The following is an 18,599-nucleotide window of genomic DNA, read 5'->3' as shown; positions in this document are numbered from 1 at the left end:
TGGACATTGTCCCCACTTCAGTTTTATATTTTGGGACACAAGCTAAAGGTGAAGTAGCCCTGCCAAGGGCGAGACAATCAACAGGAAGAAGGAGACTGGCCCTCCCCAAGCCTGGGAAGGTTTGGTAGAGGCAGCATCCAGGCAGAAGGTGGGTGGCACAGCCAGGCATGGTGGCTCACCCATATAATCCCAGCACTTTGGGAGGCCGAGGCAGGCAAATCATTTGAGGTCAGGAGGTCAAAACCAGTCTGGGCAACATGGTAAAACCCTGTCTCTACTAAAAATACAAAAATTAGCCAGGTGTGGCGGCATGCGCCTGTGATCCCAGCTGCTTGGGAGGCTGAGGCAGGACAATCGCTTGAACCCGGGAGGCGGAGGTTGCAGTGAGCCGAGATTGCGCCACTGCACTCCAGACTAAGCGACAGAGTGAGACTCTGCCTGAAAAATAAAAAAAATAAAGAAGGTGGTGGGTACACACGAGGCTCGGCATGGCGTTGGTTTTGTCCTTAGCATCGCATTTTGTATTTCACTACAGGAAGCATCTCAAGCCTCCAGAAGTCTTGCCTCTCCTCCCCACTTCATCATGTGTGGTATTCCAAATGCCCTTAAAATAGTAAACCTTTAAGAGAGAGTTTCAAAGACCTCTTCTCTACCAGTTAAAAAAGACATTAACTTTAATGAAAAAAAAAAGAAAAAAGGCTAAGGGCGACCATTGAAATTAGAAATTGCAGTTCAGAGCCCTAAACTACTCCTTGTGCTGAATTATAATTTCCCTGGAAAGCTGGAAGAGCTGTTACTGGAGTGTAGTGGAGGCTTGGAGTGTTTCTTCCTAAAACAACCCTGTGTCCAAAACACTCGCCTGGCAACATCTTGAAGATGGATGGTAAAGCACTCACAATAGAACACCATGGCATTTAACTTAATATAACTTAAGTTAATATAAGTGTTTGACAATAACAGATTCAGCATAATCCTAGATAAATATAAGGTGAGGCAACATAGAGTTTATAGTTTTTGTCACTATTTTCATTGGAAATATGCTCTGCAATTAGCAATACATAAACTCAAAATGTTCCTGTCAAGAAACTCCTTTTTCCACCAAAAAAAAAAAAGAGTTAAACTTGTATCTCAGCTCTGTCAGCAGAAGGAATTGACTGAATGTGAAGATTTCTGGACTTATCTGCTGATCTTCCCACATCTCTGAGCATCATTTTTCTAAAATCATTTGAAAAGCGTTGCATAAATGGTATTTTCAGATCTCATCCAGGCAAACAGAGGAAATAAAGTTGCAGTATAAAGGAAGTCTGGACCTGAGTTATTTGTAATCATTGCAAGAAAAGAAATCTGGCAAAAGCCAATTGGCTTATATTGATTTTGAAAAACATTTTCTATATGAAAGTGTAACAAATACAAATTAGCTTTCTTTGCTCAATATTTATTATTGTTCTATCTGCCTTGAAATAATATGAGTCAAAGTCCTTGTGTACGGCCTGCCTTGCAGATTAGCTCATCAGTGCACACAATGGCAAACACTGAGGTGTGTCTATCAGCAACTGTTACCTCTTTGGCTCATTACTGGATATAAAAAGCGAGGATCCTATTGGATAGATACCTATAAATAGATGGATTTCTAACGACCCAAGGACTAACTGATACCTTTTCATGCTGGAATAACATCAACCAAAGAACTTCCCATTCTTTGACTAACTATAAGCCAGAGATTCACCTTCTAAAATTAAACTTTCTGCAAATGGAAACCACAATAGATTATTTTTGAAATACAGGCACAATTTTATGCTCTACAGATGACAAAAATAATAGTTTTTTGTTCTGAAATTATAATACAACTTCAGATTGTGGCTTTGTTAAAACTACTTGTAAAACGATTACAAACTGCTTAAAAGAAATGATGGCCCATACATATAAAGTTGCAAAATATATTTATGCCACAAAACACAAAGAAATTGGGCACTTTTCAAGGTCACGGTGTCTTTTTTCCTCCCTCTACTCTTTTCCCTTAGAAATCTGTTATCGTGCATAAAAAAAAAGAAAGTAATATTCAAAAGGAAGGCGAGGCGTGGGGAGATTCAGCCTTGCCACTGAACTCCTGCAATGGAACCAACCACACAAAGAACAATTTTTCTTTTCTTTTCTTTTTTTACTAGGAAGTACTTTAATCATTTTTCATAGAAAAAAAATGTCCAGACACTAACACTTCACAACATTTTAACAACAAAGAAAGAGGTTTTCAAGAGTTGGGATTCTGGAATATGAGGAAGAAGGGTTGGTGTCCTGCTTCATTATAGATGGATGGCACAGGTCAGAAATGGGAGACTAGCTGCGAAGCCAATATCAAAACCCAGTGGAATGACGCTTGGACCTATCGTGTTTATTTTTTATTTATTTATTTATTTATTTTTGAGACGGAGTCTGGCTCTGTCGCCCAGGCTGGAGTGCAGTGGCGCGATCTCGGCTCACTGCAAGCTCCGCCTTCCAGGTTCACGCCATTCTCCCGCCTCAGCCTCCTGAGTAGCTGGGACTACAGGCGCCCGCCACCGCGCCCGGCTAATTTTTTGTATTTTTAGTAGAGACGGGGTTTCACCGTGTTAGCCAAGATGGTCTCGATCTCCTGACCTCGTGATCCGCCCGCCTCGGCCTCCCAAAGTGCTGGGATTACAGGCGTGAGCCACCGCGCCCAGCCTGTCGTGTTTATTTTCCTTCCTGCTGTCCTCCGTGTCCCACAGAAACGCCAGCCACCATACAGAGCCCAGCACCTAGCTGAGCTGCCAGTCTTCCGCCTTGGGTGGAGAACAATTAAAAAAAAAAAAAAAGAAGGAAGGAAGGAAGGAAGGAGAAAGAGAAAGAAAGAAAGAAAGAAAGAAAGAAAGAAAGAAAGAAAGAAAGAAAGAAAGAAAGAAAGAAAGAAAGAAAGAAAGAAAGAAAGAAAGAAAGAAAGAAAGAAAGAAAAGAAAGAAAGAAAGAAAGAAAGAAAGAAAGAAAGAAAGGAAAGAAAGAAAGGGAAGGAAGGAAGGAAGGAAAGAAAGAGAAAGAAAGAAAGAAAGAAAGAAAGAAAGAAAGAAAGAAAGAAAAGAAAGAAAGAAAGAAAGAAAGGAAAGAAAGAAAGGGAAGGAAGGAAGGAAGGAAAGAAAGAGAAAGAGAAAGAAAGAAAGAAAGAAAGAAAGAAAGAGAAAGAAAGAGAGAATATACGTGGGTGAGATGAGAAAGAAATGTTGAAACTAGACTGGGATAGGATTCTGTCAGGTCCAATATGGAGCAGCCATAGAGATGAAATTAACACAATCCGGCCGGGCGCGGGGACTCACACCTGTAATCCCAGCACTTTCGGAGGCTGCAGTGAGCTGAGATCGCGCCACTGCACTCCAGCGTGGGGGACAGAGCAAGACTCGTCTAAAAAATAAATACTTAAATAAATTTAAAAGAACAACCCGTGACCCTTCACAAAATCAAAGGATGAGAGTGTGGCACCCCATCTAGTGGGGCGACTCAAGAAACAGGAACATCAACAGGAAATTTCCAGAGAAGATTTTTGTTTTTTTAAACAATTAAATGTATGGAGTAAACAACTCAGAATGATTGTTCATTTTATTCAGAAGATTCCCCTACCATGCTCTGCCTCGGCAATTTAATGAATTACAAACAATACTTGTGATGGTACCACACATTTGAGCCCCGGGTCATGGAAAAAGTAAACTCAAGATCTATGCTCTGGAATGGATGCGTTTTTCATACTTCTGAGTTCCTTTCAAACTTCTCAATTCCCAGGGATCTCACATGGGGGCAAACAAACAAACAAAAAACCCACACAGACATAAAGAACATTTGCAGTTCCATCCAGAAATCTCCAGTGAAGGCTCACCTTCATAGAAGCTATTAAAAATGATTAGTGGCCGGGCGCGGTGGCTCACGCCTGTAATCCCAGCACTTTGGGAGGCCGAGGCAGGTGGATCACAAGATCAGGAGATCAAGACCAGCCTGGCTAACACGGTGAAACCTCGTCTCTACTAAATATACAAAAAATTAGCTGGGTGTGGTGGCGGGTGCCTGTAGTCCCAGCTACTCGGGAGGCTGAGGCAGGAGAATGGCGTGAACCTGGGAGGCAGAGCTTGCAGTGAGCCGAGATCACGCCACTGTGCTCCAGCCTGGGCAACAAAGCCAGACTCTGTCTCAAAAAAAAAAAAAAAAAAAAAAATGATTAGCTTCCTGGGACATGATCAATCCCTGGAGCTTCTCCGGCAGAGGTGAGAGGGTTGGCACAGAAAAGAGGTAGTCTAGAGGTGAAACCCACGTGCTCAATGCGTTTTTATGTTTCCAGGAGGGTGGGAACTCTAATAAAAGGTGTGGTCTGTGTAGTTTCAGCTGCTGCCAAGATGACTTTCCGAGGTAATCAGACATAAAGCAATGGGGCCATGCAGGAAGAGGGAGAATAAGTAGCTCAAAAGACAACATGCTTCTACTGCAGACTTTAGGGACAAGGAGACACGCAGCTCATTCCGATTAGGCCAGCGCTAACATCTGCACTGACTTGTGGAGCTCACCTGTACAGGAACTGCACTTGTGACAGCCAATGAGATCTGTCTTGCTTTCTATATTTTAATTTCCAAAAGAATTTTGATGAGTAAATGTACACAAAGTAAAATTACACTTTAGGTTTTGCGTAACACAGCAACTTCAAGAAGTTACTTTTCTTTCACAAGTGCCAAGGCAAAGTAGATAAATTAGGCCCCAGAAGGTGGTGACTCAAAGTTTCCAGAAAAAAAAAAAAGAAAAAGAAAAAAGAAAAACCTCACTCTAAAGATAACACCTGAAAACTTAGCCTTTGCAAAGCATATTGATGGGCTATTATGAATGGCACTGTGCTTTTTTTTGTTTGAATTTGATAACTGCTTCAAGCAATATTTACTCAAACAGGATTTTTTAAATATAGCTCATAAATAAATATTTGAGTTTAGATAATGTCCTCTTAGAAGAATGCTTATTAGGAAAAGAGTGTGAAAACAGGCATGAGGGGTTTTGAGCCCAATGGAGACATATTAAACCATAACCATTGCTTCTCCTGGTAGAAGCGTCCATTAAGATACACATTTAATTTGTTCGTGGGTGTTTTTTTTCTTTTTGGTGAAATTTTTACATTTTCTGGTGAAATTCTGATGAATTTAGACAAAGCGCTCTAAACGTGGACTAGAACTAGAAGTACTCAAGTTTGCATCCTGAATATCTATTACATATTGTAGCAAGAAATCAAAATCCTACATAAAATATTTTCAAACTTCCCACAACATATATTTCAGGATCAGAAATGTGAAATGAATCAAATTCTTGAAAATGTCAAATCAATATTATAATATCAGAAACTGGCCAGCACAGACGCTCACGCCTGTAATTCTAGCTAGCATTTTAGGAGGTTGACGCAGGAGAACTACTTGAGGCCAGGAGTTCAAGAGTAGCCTGGGCAACACAGTGAGACCTTATCTCCACAGAAAAAAAAAAAAAAAAGTCAAAATTTCAGCCAGGTGTGGTGGCATGGGCCTGTAGTCCCAGCTACCCAGGAGGCTGAGGGGAGAGGATCGTCTGAGCCCACGAGTTTGAGGCTGCAGTGAGCCACGATCATGCCACTGCACTCCATCCAGCCTGGGCAACAGAGTGAGACTCCTTTAATAAAGAAAAAAAAAAAAACACTTAAAAGATATATTATAATATCACAAACCAACATAGTAATGCCATCCCAAAACATAACCTACGTTGATCACGCGTGCTAGGCATTAACAGCCTAGCATGCTGACCTGGTGAGGAGCCCACTAGGATTGTATATTTTACAAAGTAGGTACAATGTCAAATTAAGGCTGATATAAACAACACTAAAAAATAATGACTTGAGCATAAACAAAGGCATTTCAAATTAAAAGAGATAAAACCGTCTTTACTGAAATCCAATCAAACTAACTTGTGAAGGTCAGCCAGAGATAGGTAGGCGATCATAAACCCAGCTCCCAAGACAACATTTCCATAAGAGCACCCCTGGGGGCTGAAGTTCACTCACCAGTTACAAACTAACCCTCACTGGGCACATGTCCATTCATGTGTCCTCCAGGATCAGATATCGTGTGAGTAAGTTACAGAAATCCTGAAACAGAGCTGCCCTGAGTACACAACAGCCCTCGCCACACGTGGCCACGTGGCTGATCCAGGGCACGTGTAAGGCCCTGTTTGAATTAAGATGTGCTGTGAGTGTAAAATACACACCGGATTTCAAAGACTTCACACAAAAAAAGGTAAAATATGATGTCACTAGTAACTTTCATATTGATGACATATAGTGGATGTGTACTAGGAAATTCGGCCTTGACCAAACAGAGGCATGACCTGCACCCTTAGCTTCTGGGAAACGGCGTAAGTGGTGTAATACCTGACAGTTGAGTGTTTGTTTAGGGTGGGAAATGGGCCAGGCACGGTGGCTCATGCCTGTAATCCCAGCCTTTTGGGAGGATGAGGTGGGCAGATCACTTGAGGTCAGGAGTTCGAGACCAGCCTGGCCAACATGGTGAAACCCAGTCTCTATTAAAAATACAAAAATTAGCCAGGCATAGTGGCAGTCGCCTGTAATCCCAGCACTTCGGGAGGCCGAGGCAGGTGGATCGCCTGAGGTTGGGAGTTCAAGACCAGCCTGGCCAACATGGTGAAACCCCATCTCTATTCAAAATACAGAAATTAGCTGGGTGTGGTGGTAGGCATCTGTAATCCCAGCTACTTGGGAAGCTGAGGCAGGAGAATCGCTTGAATCCGGGAGCCGTAGGTTGCAGTGAGCCGAGATCGCACTACTGCACTCCAGCATGGGCAACAGAGAAAGACTCTGTCTCAAAAAAAAAAAAAAAAAAAGACTGTTTTCATGCTTTAACCATCACCTGGACACCAGTGACTCACATGGCTGTGTCCCCAACTGTGCCCTCCTCTGAGGACAGTCCTACATTCTCAGCTCTATTCTGGATATTTACCCGAGTCCAATATTTGTCGCTAAGTCAATACATCTAGAACCAAATGATTCAGTTCCTCTCTTTTTCCCCCTCCAAATTCTATTCCTTGATTTCTCCCAAACTGTATTGATAAAAATGTTAGGTTGTATGAATACTCTTAAACCCCTCTTTATTTCTTCCTTACTGACTGTGGTCTGCCAATACAAAAGTTACCTGTACCATGGTGTTTATGTTTTTTTAAAAAAGTCTTTATCAAAGTACATTTGCAGGTAAAATGGCACATAATTACAGGTGAAATGGCATGATATTGGTAATTTTTCAAATTATTCTAGAAAACATTGTATGTGTGAGTGTGAGTGTAGGTAAGTGTGTGTGTATTCAGGAGGAAGTAGAGTAAATAAGAATTGAGGAACAATAAACTGGGTTGTGGGCACATAAAGGGCTCACTCTACTATTCTTGCTACTTCTATGTATGCCTGAAAATTTCTTTAATTAAAAGTTCTGGCCGGGCACAGTGGCTCATGCCTGTATCCCAGCACTTTGGGAGGCCAAGGCGGGCGGATCACATGGTCAGGAGTTCGAGACCGGCCTGGCCAACATGGTGAAACCCCGTCTCTACCAAAAATACAAAAATTAGCTGGGCATGATGGCGGGAGCCTGTAATCCCAGCTACTCAGGAGGCTGAGGCAGGAGAATAGCTTGAACTTGGGAGGCAGAGGTTGCAGTGAGCTGAGATTGCGCCACTGTACTTCACCTTGGGTGACAGAGCAAGATTCCATCTCAAAAAATAAAAATAAAAATATTAAAAAAAACCAAAAGGTTCTAAAGGAGGAGTCATTCCTAATCAATCAATTTAAAGGATATTCACCGGGCCTGAGACAGTATACTATTCTCCAGGGATGCACGAGTGACTACCTCATGTCCCTTTCTCAAGAAGCTCACCACTTGAGAAGCACGGGGAAGAAAGTAAAACATGTTATACTCATTAGAGACAAGCACGAAGTGTGGCAGATGGTTACAGAGGCCATCAATTCTCCCCCTCCCTGCATCCGTGCCCTTGTAAGGCAGCATTAAAGATCCTCTCATTATGAGGTGGGGACCGTATCTCCACCCGCTGAGTTGCTTTGGTCAATGGGAAGGAGGCAAGCTTATCACAGGCAGAGGCCTGGAATGTGCTTGTGAGTTGAGGCCCGTTCTCTCTTCCTGCTGAGCCTAAAACAGGATGACAGACCCCATGGAGACAGGCCTCAGGGGTCCCCACCATCCCAGCTAAGGTCCAGGCATGGAAGTGAGGCCACCTTGCGTGTTTAAGGCAACTGGTTTGTTAAGCAGCAAAAGGTAACTGACAGAGGAAGGGAACTCATCTATGCCAATTCTGGAGGGTCAAGGAAGGATTTATGGTGGAGGATGATATTGAAGGCTGACAAGTTAGAGAAAAGGGCAATGAATTCATGGAAAAGGAGCATGCTTCCACAGGTAAAATATTTCTTTCTTTTTTTTTTTTTTTGAGACGGAGTCTTGCAGTGGCACCATCTCTGTTCACTTCAACCTCGGTCTCCTGGGTTCAAGCAATTCTCTTGCCTCAGCCTCCTGAGTAGCTGGGACTACAGGTGCACACCACCATGCCCGGCTAATTTTTTGTATTTTCAGTAGAGACAGGGTTTCGTCACGTTGGCCAGGCTGGTCTTGAACTCTTGACCTCAGGTGATCCACCCGCCTCAGCCTCCCAAAGTGCTGGGATTACAGGTTGAGCCACTGCACCTGGCAATTATTTCTTTAATGTCTGTCTTAACCAACACAGTTGGGTTCCCACGTTTGCTGTTTCATTTAATTTGTTGCAATATGTTGTTTTGGTTGAGGTCTATAAAGAAAATCCTGCCTCTTGCAGACAGGTAGTAGGAAAAGAAAGAGTATTTTAATGGCCTTTCCGATCACTGTAGGCATTGTTCTTGGACACTGCACCCAAACTCAGCAAGTGGCAATTTCTTAAAGTTTAGCTGCATCAGGGAACTTTTCTTTTTTTCTTTCTTTTTTTTTTTTTTTTGAGACAGAATTTTTGCTCTTGTTGCCCAGGCCGGAGTGCAATGGTACAATCTCGGCTCACTGCAACCTCCACCTTCTGGGTTCAAGCGATTCTCCTGCCTCAGCCTCCCGAAAGTAGCTGGGATTACAGGCACGCACCACCATGCCTGGCTAATTTTGTATTTTTAGTAGAGTCGGGGTTCCTCCATGTTGGTCAGGCTGGTCTCGAACTCCTGACCTCAGGTGATCCGCCCACCTCGGCCTCCCAAAGTGCTGGGATTACAGGCATGAGCCACTGCGCCTGGCCGAACTTTTCATACTCAGTTATATTAAAGTCCATTGGTCTACCTGGTACTATGAACTGATCTTTCATCTGTACTTGATTCTATAGGTCACATATTGATCATTTAAAACCTACTGGTTCACTGAGTCATGGAGATCTTTCAAATGTTTAAACGTTTCATTATACAACATCCAAAACAGTCAGATTTGTTAGTAGAGCCACCAATTTCATCAGGAAAGCCTTCAGATATTGGGAAACTGACAACCTCATGCTGGCTTTCCAAAATTCTAATTTTTACTTGAAAATTCAAATTTGGCCACACATAGTGGCTCATGCCTGTCATCCCAGCACTTTGGGAGGCCGAGGCGGGAGGATGGCTTGAGCCCAGGTGTTCGAGGCTCCAGTGAGCCATGATTGCACCACTGCAATCTAGCCTGGGTAACAGAATGAGAGCCCGTCTCAAAAAAAATAATAATAATAATAATAAAAGAGGGACCAGGCATGGTGGCTCACGCCTGTAATCCCATCACTTTGGGAGGCCAAGGTGGGTGGATCACAAGGTCGGGAGTTCGAGACCAGCCTGGCCAACATGGTGAAACCCCGTTTCTACTAAAAATGCAAAAATTAGCAGGGCGTGGTGGTGGGCGCCTGTAATCCCAGCTACTTGGGAGGCCAAGGTGGGTGGATCACAAGGTCGGGAGTTCGAGACCAGCCTGGCCAACATGGTGAAACCCCGTTTCTACTAAAAATGCAAAAATTAGCAGGGCGTGGTGGTGGGCGCCTGTAATCCCAGCTACTTGGGAGGCTGAGGTAGGAGAATAGCTTGAAACCGGGAGGCAGAGGTTGCAGTGAGCCGAGATCACGCCACTGCACTCCAGCCTGGGCGACAGAGCGAGACTCCATCTCAGAAAAAAAAAAAAAATGAGAGAGAGAGAGAGAAAAGGTCAGGCGCAGTGGCTCACGCCTGTAATCCTAGCACTTTGGGAGGCCGAGGAGGGCAGATCACTTGAGGTAAGGAGTTCAAGACCGGCCTGGCCAACAAGGCAAAACCCCATCTCTACTAAAAAAAAAATAACAACATGTATTCAAAAGTTAATATTTGAAAAGCTAATAATTTGTATTTCTTCATCAAGGACATTTTTAAGTGAAACTGGCTTAAGTGGGTGGCGGTGACTAATCAGCGAATATTAGCACAGATGGGGCCACTGCCTTCGTTAGTATTAAGGCAGCTGCATTTTACTCATCACTGAATTTTAAACCATGAGAAAAGCCAAAAGAAAAGGCTTTGCGTTATTATTTAGAAAAAGCTTGACTTGGCGGAGGCCCTGAAAGAGTCCCAGGGAATCTCAGAGGTCCAGGGACCCCATTTTGGTAACCACTGGTTTGAAAACTACCTTAAGAAGGCAGATAGATAGTCCAACAGGTAGGCCAGGTGCAGTGGCTCACACCTGTAGCCCCAACACTTTGGGAGGCTGAGGTGGGTGGATCACTTGAGGTCAGGCATTTGAGACCAGCCTGGCCAACATGGTGAAACCACGTCTCTACTAAAAATACAAAAATTAGCCGGGTGTGGTGGCACATGCCTGTCGTCCCAGCTACTCAGGAGGCTGAGGCAACAGAATCGCTTGAACCTGGGGGGCAGAGGTTGCAGTGAGCTGAGATAGCACTATTACACTCTAGCCTGGGTGACAGAGTGAGACTCTGTCTCAAAAAAAAAAAAAAAAAAAAAAAAAAAAAGTTAGGTATTACAATAAAACTGGAAACCAGGATGCCTGTTGGGTTTTCTAATACTGAGATTGACAAGTCATTAAATTGCACTAGGAAATATAACCTCCATGCTCTGCCTGGGAAAAGTCTGATATAAAGAGTAAGACTATGGGCAGTCAGGGCGTGTGCAACTTCACATTCACATATGTCTAGCATCCCGAGCTTTCGGAAGAGACCACAGATGACTGGGTTCTGCCCTTGTCCCAGTGCAGCAGTTTCCAAGTACCACCAATTTTGCAAATTGCAATTCCATAAAGAATGGGCAGAGCCTGCAAATGATCAGGGCATAAGCCCTGTTCCTTGATCCTCCCAACCAACAGGAATAATGCCTGCAAATGATCAGGGCATGCACATTGTGCACAGCGGATGAATGCTGGTGGAGCAGGCTCAATGCAGTTCCCACCGCCAGAGACAGCAGCCTCGCCCACCAAAGGGAAACTGACCTTTGGTTTTTTTCTTTAGTTTTGCAGGCACCAGCTCTATGGTGCGTTCACATAGCTCCTTACTGGGAATTCAGTTAAGCTCCCACCAGCTCATACACCAGCCCTCTAAGTCATCATGAATACAAAGTCAATAAATGAACTAACTTGTGGATCTACAAACTCTCGACTGTTTAAAGCTCTTCTAATAAACGGTCCAACCCAGGAAACTACCTCTGTCACCTAAGAGATTGTTACTCTCATGTATACAAGGTTGCTGCAACATTTATAGTGCAGCTGATAAATCACCCCATCTGAGAACATAGAAAGAAAACAGGGCCAGGTTCGGTGGCTCATGCCTGTAATCCCAGCACTTTGGGAGGCTGAGGCGGGCAGATCATTTGAGGTCAGTAGTTCGAAACCAGCCTGACCAACATGGTGAAATCCCATCTCTACTAAAAATACAAAAAAATTAGCTGGGTGTGGTGGTGTGCACCTGAAATCCCAGCTACTCAGGAGGCTCAGGCAGGAGAATTGCTTGAACCCGGGAGGTGGAAGTTGCAGTGAGCTGAGATCACGCCATTGCACTCCAGCCTAGGTGACAGAGCAAGACTCCATCTCAAAAAAAAAAACAAAACAACAAAACAACAAAACAACAACAACAACAGACAACCATTACTGGGCTACTTTTGTCGTTCAATAACAACATCAAAAAATATCAGGGACGTTTTAGGTGCATCTACACATACAAAATCGATCTATGGGAAACATAATACACTATTGTGGCCGCAACAGGCACTGTCCATGGGAACACTGTCAGCTCAGTAAGGCTGCCTTTCAGTTCTCGAATTCTGCAATTTCATCAGCACAACCAAAATAACAACACCAGATAAACACATACCCACTGCGCTTGTGCCATTTCCTTCATTGACTCTGTGAAAGCGACAGCAAATCTAGTAAATGAACAAAAATAATAGAAACAATTAGGCCAGAATTCAATTAAAAGAACTATGAAACAGCTCTTTGGAACAAATTATGAGAGACAACGTGAGACACTAAATTTAAAATGCAATCAATCTTTATTACTTGTGGTCATTGGCCATTAGGTTTAATCTCAACTCACATCAAAAAAAAGTTTTATATGCAAGAAGTAAACCAAACGAAGCTCAAAACTCCTATTTTTTCTCTTCCTTCCACGCAAGTTCAGAGAGGCAGGGATAAAATCAAAAGCAAGAAATCAAGATGCAGGAGAGAAGCAAGGAACTTGCTTGGTTAATCCACCCTGACCATTCAAGGGCAGCCTGTCCACTCCACTAGCTCTGCCAAGGGAAGACTATGGGGACACAATCACAATTTACTGAATGCACATGGGTGCTCACTGTTATCATCTCCCTCCTTTCAATTGCTTCTTTAGGAAATGCACAAGGGATCTCAAAACTAAGAAAACAAGGTAATCTATTTATTAACATTATGTTTGCCATGAAGTGCAGGAATATTAAGAGATACTTTTTCATGGAAATGTGGAGCACATTCTTAGATGGGAAGCTCCAATACTATCAAAACGTCCATTTTTACCAAATTACGTGACAAAATCAATAATTCAAATAAAATCCAGAAGTGGATTTCTATTGAAATTTGACAAAATAATTTTAAAGTTTACCTATACATATAATTAATTGGGTGACAAACAATCAGAAAATTTTGATAAAGAATTCAGGCCAGGCACAGTGGCTCACACTTGTAATCCCAATACTTTGGGAGGCTGAGGCAGGAAGATCACTTGAGCCCAGGCATTCAAGACCAGCCTGGGCAACATAGGGAGACCCCCATCTCTACAGGAAACATTTTTGTAATTAGCTGGGCATAGTTGAGCACACTTGTAGTCCCAGCTACTCAGGAGGCTGAGGCAGGAGAATCGCTTGAGCCTGGGATGTCGAGGCTGCAGTGAGCCATGATTGTGCCACTGCACTCCAGCTTGGGTGACAGAGGAAGAAGAAAGAAGAAAGGAAGAAGGAAAAGGAAGAAGAAGAAGAGGAAGAGGAAGAAGAAGAAGAATTCAAAGATGAGATGTGTATTAACAGATATCAAAACATATTAAAAATATAACAATTAAAACAGTCTTGGCAGTGAAAAAAAGATAGAAAGATCAAAACCAAATACAAGGCCAGAAACAGACCCAAATACATTTAAGAATTTGACATAGCATAGGCCAGGCCTGGTGGCTCACACCTGTAATCCCAGCACTTTAGGAGTCCAAGGCGGGCGGATCACAAGGTCAGGAGATCGAGACCGTCCTGGCTAACATGGTGAAACCCCGTCTCTACTAAAAATACAAAAAATTAGCCAGGCGTGGTGGCAGATGCCTGTAGTCCCAGCTACTCGGGAGGCTGAGGCAGGAGGATGGCATGAACCCAGGAGGTGGAGCTTGCAGTGAGCCGAGATCGTGCCACTGCACTCCAGCCTGGGCAACAGAGCGAGACTCTGTCTCAATAAAAGAAAAAAAAAGAATTTGACATAGCATAAAGTTAGAGAAGTGGTTAAATACATGGAAAAAGTTAGTTTCCTACCTTATATCACATATTAAAAAGGTGGTTCAGGAGCTAAGTAAAAAAAGGTAAGACTACGAGAGAAGTCTGGAATGATATCAGTGAACACGCAGCTGGCCTCAGCCTGGGAAAGGTTTTCTGAGCATAAAAAGCTATGACATTATTGGATACCACAGGCAGGGTATGAAAAGGAGAAAGAAAAAAGCTATGAAATTAATTCTAAAGATAAAAAAGCTTTGATTATATTAAAATTAAAAAACTACTGAAATACCACAAATTAAAACAAAAATAACAATTTGGAAGACACATGTGCAATTGACATGGAGAAAAAAGGAATAATATCCTTACTCAGGAGCTCTTCAAAAGTAACAAGGAAGCCAAACATCCCAAGGGGCAAAAAGGGATGGGAAAAAGGGGACATTCACGTGAGAGCAAATATAAGGGACCATAAAATGTGAGGAAAAGTGAAATTTCTCTAATAACAAAATAAATCTAATTGGAACAATAGGAAAGAATTGCATCACATATAAGATTGGCAGTTTTAAAAATAAAAATGCCCAATGTTGACAAAGGTGAGAAAATGAAAACATACACCCACTTGGTGAATTAAAATGCAAATATTCTTTCTGAAGAGAAATTTGAGAAACTGCATCAATATATTCACATGTTCGTAGCGTTAGACCTTGCAATTCTACCTCTATGAATTCAACCTAAAGATACAATCAGACAAGTACACAAAGACAGAAACAGATTTTTCCCTGTGGTGTTGTTTATAATAAAGATATAAATGCCCAATCTCAAAGAATCGTTTACAGAATTTATGATAGAATTCTATGCAGCCATTAAAACCATGTTTGGAACCTTAAAATTATCAAAACTGTAGCTGGGCGTGGTGGTGCATGCCTGTAATCCCAGCTACTCGGTAGGCTGAGGCAGGGGGATCGCTTGAACCTGGGAGGCGGAGGTTGCAGTGAGCCAAGATCATGCCACTGCACTCCAGCCTGGGGACAGAACAAGACTCTGTCTCAAAAAAAAAAAAAAAAAAAAAAAAAATAGTATGTGTCATTCAGCCCAAATTTTCAAAAATAATAACAATGAAAATATAGTCACAGACATACAAATGTAAGTAATTAAAAGATCACCTACCAAAAAGCTAGTCATGGTTAAAGTACACATGAAGTACAAAAAAAAAATTGGTAATTTGCTTTTCCCTGGCTTCTTCAGTACTTTTCAAAATTTCCACATTGCATTGGGATAGCCATTTTTTTAGTTAGAAAGAAAATTCTTAACAAAATATTTTATAAAGTCAGGACTTTCAATCTTTCAAGACTCCCTGTAGATAATATATATCCTCCTATCTTTCTCCTACATCATTATTTTCTCCTCTACTCATTATAAAAACTACTCTCTTAATCCCACAGTCCCTGCTTCAATTATTGTCCTTTTTCTCTTTTCTCCTTGACAAAAAAAGCCCTGGTGTTACCTTGACTCAACACCTCCAATGCCTCTCTTCTCATTTAAACCACTCCAGGCAGCTCCCCTGACTGCACCATTGAAACTGTGCTCAAGGTCACTAAGGACCTCCATGCTGGTAAGCTGAATGGTCCGGTCCTCAGTCTTCATCTTACTTGACCTATCAATAGCAACAGGCACATACGCTCTCTCCTTCCTGCTTGAAATGCTTCTTCACTGGTTTCCACCATACCATTCCGTTTCATCGAACCGGCCACTCAATCTCAGTCTCACTAATTCCTCTCTCTGATTTCTCAAAAATGGGCTGCTCCAAGACTCAGTTCTTGGGCTTCTCTTCTCTATCTGCACTTACTTCTTTGGTGATCTCACCAGTTTCCAGGTTTCAATAGCATCTGTAAGGCCGGAAGCGGTGGTTCACGCCTGTAATCTCAGCACTTTGGGAGGCCGAGGCGGGAGGATCACCTGAGGTTGGGAGTTTGAGAGACCAGCCTGACCAACATTGAGAAACCCCGTTCTCTACTAAAATTACGAAATTAGCCCGGCGTGGTGGTGCATGCCTGTAATCCCAGCTACTCAGAAGGCTGAGGCAGGAGAATAGCTTGAACCCAGGAGGCAGAGGTTGCGATGAGTCAAGATTGTGCCATTGCACTCCAGCCTGGGTGACAGAGCGAGACTCTGCCTCAAAAAAAAAAAAAAAAAAAAATAGCTTCTGTATATTGACCAACAAACTCCCGACCCCTCCCCTAACTTGCCCAGACTTCTACCTACTTCATACCTCCATTCGGATGCCTAATACAAACCCTAAGCTTCATACCAATGTCAAATAATGAGAACCATACTTCTAGTGATGAAATAAAAATACATATAGTTGTATATGTGCATATATACATACATACATTTCCAAGCTCTAAGAGGGCTTACAAGAAAGGACACTGAGTAAGCAATAAGCACAGATCTTAGTTTCTAAATAATATTCTCTAAAAAGACAAAAAAAAATTATAAAGGAACCAGGACTCCTTTGAGAACTAGCCATTTCCAGAAGTAGGACAAGGTAGACAGGAGATGAATCAGGGACATTTTATGATGCCAGAAAGTAGAAAAGTGCTCAGAAAACGATGAATGATGAGAGCATGTCAAAAGAACACAGGCATCAGCTCAAAGCATCTCCTGTGGGCAAATCCGGGGCAATTTGAGCAACCGAATAAACAAAAATAGTAACAGATAACCTGTAAAGGAAAATAAAAATAAATATCTATGAGTCCATGTTTTATACATATATATATATAATTTTTTTATATATTTATTTATTATTTATTTTGAGATGGAGTCTTGCTCTGTTACCCAGGTTGGAGTACAGTGGCGCAATCTCAGTTCACTGTAACCTCTGCCTCCTGGGTTCAAGCAACTCTCCTGCCTCAGCCTCCTGAGTAGCTAGGATTACAGGCACGCACCACCATGCCCGGCTAATTTTTTTTTCTGTATTTTTAGTAGAAATGAGGGTTCACCATGTTGGCCAGGCTGGTCTCGAACTCCTGGCCTCAAGTGATCCACCCAACTCAGCCTCCCGAAGTGCTGGGATTACAGCCATGAGCCATCATGCTCGGCCCCCACGAGTCCATACTGAATAACAAATAAATAATCAAATAAGTAAATGGGATCAAAGAGGAAAGTCTTCCGTAAGGTAGAATTCCAGTTAATAAACAAGACGCAGTGCAAATGGAAAAATCACCGTCAGGCAAACATCACAGGAATAATTACTGAAGATGAGAACCAGGAAAAGATGATTCCTTCCCTGCAGCAGGACCCAAAAATGGCAGATTCTTCCTCCAGAAGGCCCCACTTCCCCTGCCTGTGTCTGCCCCGAGCTTTCCTTTCTGCCTCCTCTACAACCCTGTCACCAGTCGAGGCACATTCCATCACAGGTCGCCTACTGAAGGGAGAAGTAAGGAAAGACGGACGGAGAGGATCTCACGCTGGACTTCCCACCAAAGCCCACTTTCATAATCCAAGCACCATACAGTGCTGACGCGGAAGGAGGCTCGAGCCCAGCATGGGTTGTTCTGCTGGCCTCAGTTATGAGAAGCTCTCCATTTGCTCTGAAAACTAACAAGAGGTGCAAGGAAACTGTATCTGGGGGAATAGACTTTATCCTGTGAAAATAAGATAAAAAAGAAAGAAAAGTAGCTAAATAACAATTGCCTGACAATGGGCCCTTCAGGAGAGTGTGTAAACCTTCCTTTGCTGGGAAACTTCAAAACTGAGAAACTTAAGAATTGAACAATTAGTGGGGCGTGATGGCTCACACCTGTAATCCCAATACTTTGGGAGGCCGAGGAAGGTGGATCACTGTGGTCAGGAGTTCGAGACCAGCCTGGCCAACACAGAGAAACTCCATCTTCACTAAAAATACAAAAATTAGCCAGGCGTGGTGGTGCACCCCTGTAGTCCCAGCTACTGACGAGGCTGAGGCAGGTGAATCGCCTGAACCCAGGAGGTGGAGGTTGCAGTGAGCTCAGATTGCACCACTGCACTCCAGCCGGGGCGACAGAGTAAGACTCTGTGTCCAAAAAAAAAACAATAAAATTCAATTAAATTAAAAAACCACATTTCTTATGAAAAATATAAAGCTACCATTTTTGCATTTTTAGTTGAACATTGCCATTTTGAAATAGATTTACTCACTTTCACATGTGATTTTTTTTGTAAAAAAAATCTTTGGGCTTAAATATCTATAGCTTAAAACTTATGAAACTACCAATATTCAGCCATTTTATGCCTACAAAACAGCAAATTCACCTCGTTTAACCTATCGTGTGCTATAGATTTCCTATTTATGAGGCTATTTTTGAGGTGTTTCATTTTATACAAACTCTCTTTTGCTCATTTGCTTGACGATAATTTTTTCTTTTCTTTCTTTTTTTTTTGAGACAGAGTCTCCCTCTTTCACCCAGGCTGCAGTGCAATGGCGAGATCTCAGCTGACTTCAACCCCTGCCTCTCAGGTTCAAGCGATTCTCTTGCCTCAGCCTCCTGAGTAGCTGGGATTACAGGCATGTGTCACCATGCCCAGCTAATTTTTGTATTTTTAGTGAAGACGGAGT

The 18,599-nt window shown here is 42.6% G+C and overlaps 1 protein-coding gene across 12 annotated transcripts in view; it reads right to left on the bottom strand.

The window, feature by feature from the left end:
• Positions 1-18,599, bottom strand: part of GLT1D1 (glycosyltransferase 1 domain containing 1) — a 247,177-nt gene that overhangs the window by 162,599 nt on the left and 65,979 nt on the right. For 7 of the 12 annotated variants that reach the window (XR_008620551.2, XM_063593219.1, XM_055096364.2 and 4 more), the window contains 2 exons: positions 12,382-12,433; positions 4,557-4,604 (listed from right to left, as the gene is read on the bottom strand). The exons of 1 other annotated variant lie outside the window; for it this stretch is intronic. Coding sequence is in view for 10 of the 11 variants with exons in the window: in XM_063593219.1 (XP_063449289.1) it covers positions 4,557-4,604; positions 12,382-12,433 (100 nt within the window). In the remaining variant the exon portion in view is untranslated. The remainder of the gene's footprint in view (positions 1-4,556; positions 4,605-12,381; positions 12,434-18,599) is intronic. 4 more of the 12 variants (XM_063593220.1, XM_034934841.4, XM_034934838.4 and 1 more) reach the window with 1 other exon arrangement.

The sequence above is a fragment of the Pan paniscus genome, chromosome 10 (genome assembly GCF_029289425.2).
Source record: "Pan paniscus chromosome 10, NHGRI_mPanPan1-v2.0_pri, whole genome shotgun sequence".
In the NCBI taxonomy this organism is placed as follows: Eukaryota; Metazoa; Chordata; class Mammalia; order Primates; family Hominidae; genus Pan; species Pan paniscus.
The sequence above is the reverse complement of the archived record's forward strand: the minus strand, read 5'-3'. Positions and strand labels throughout refer to the sequence as shown.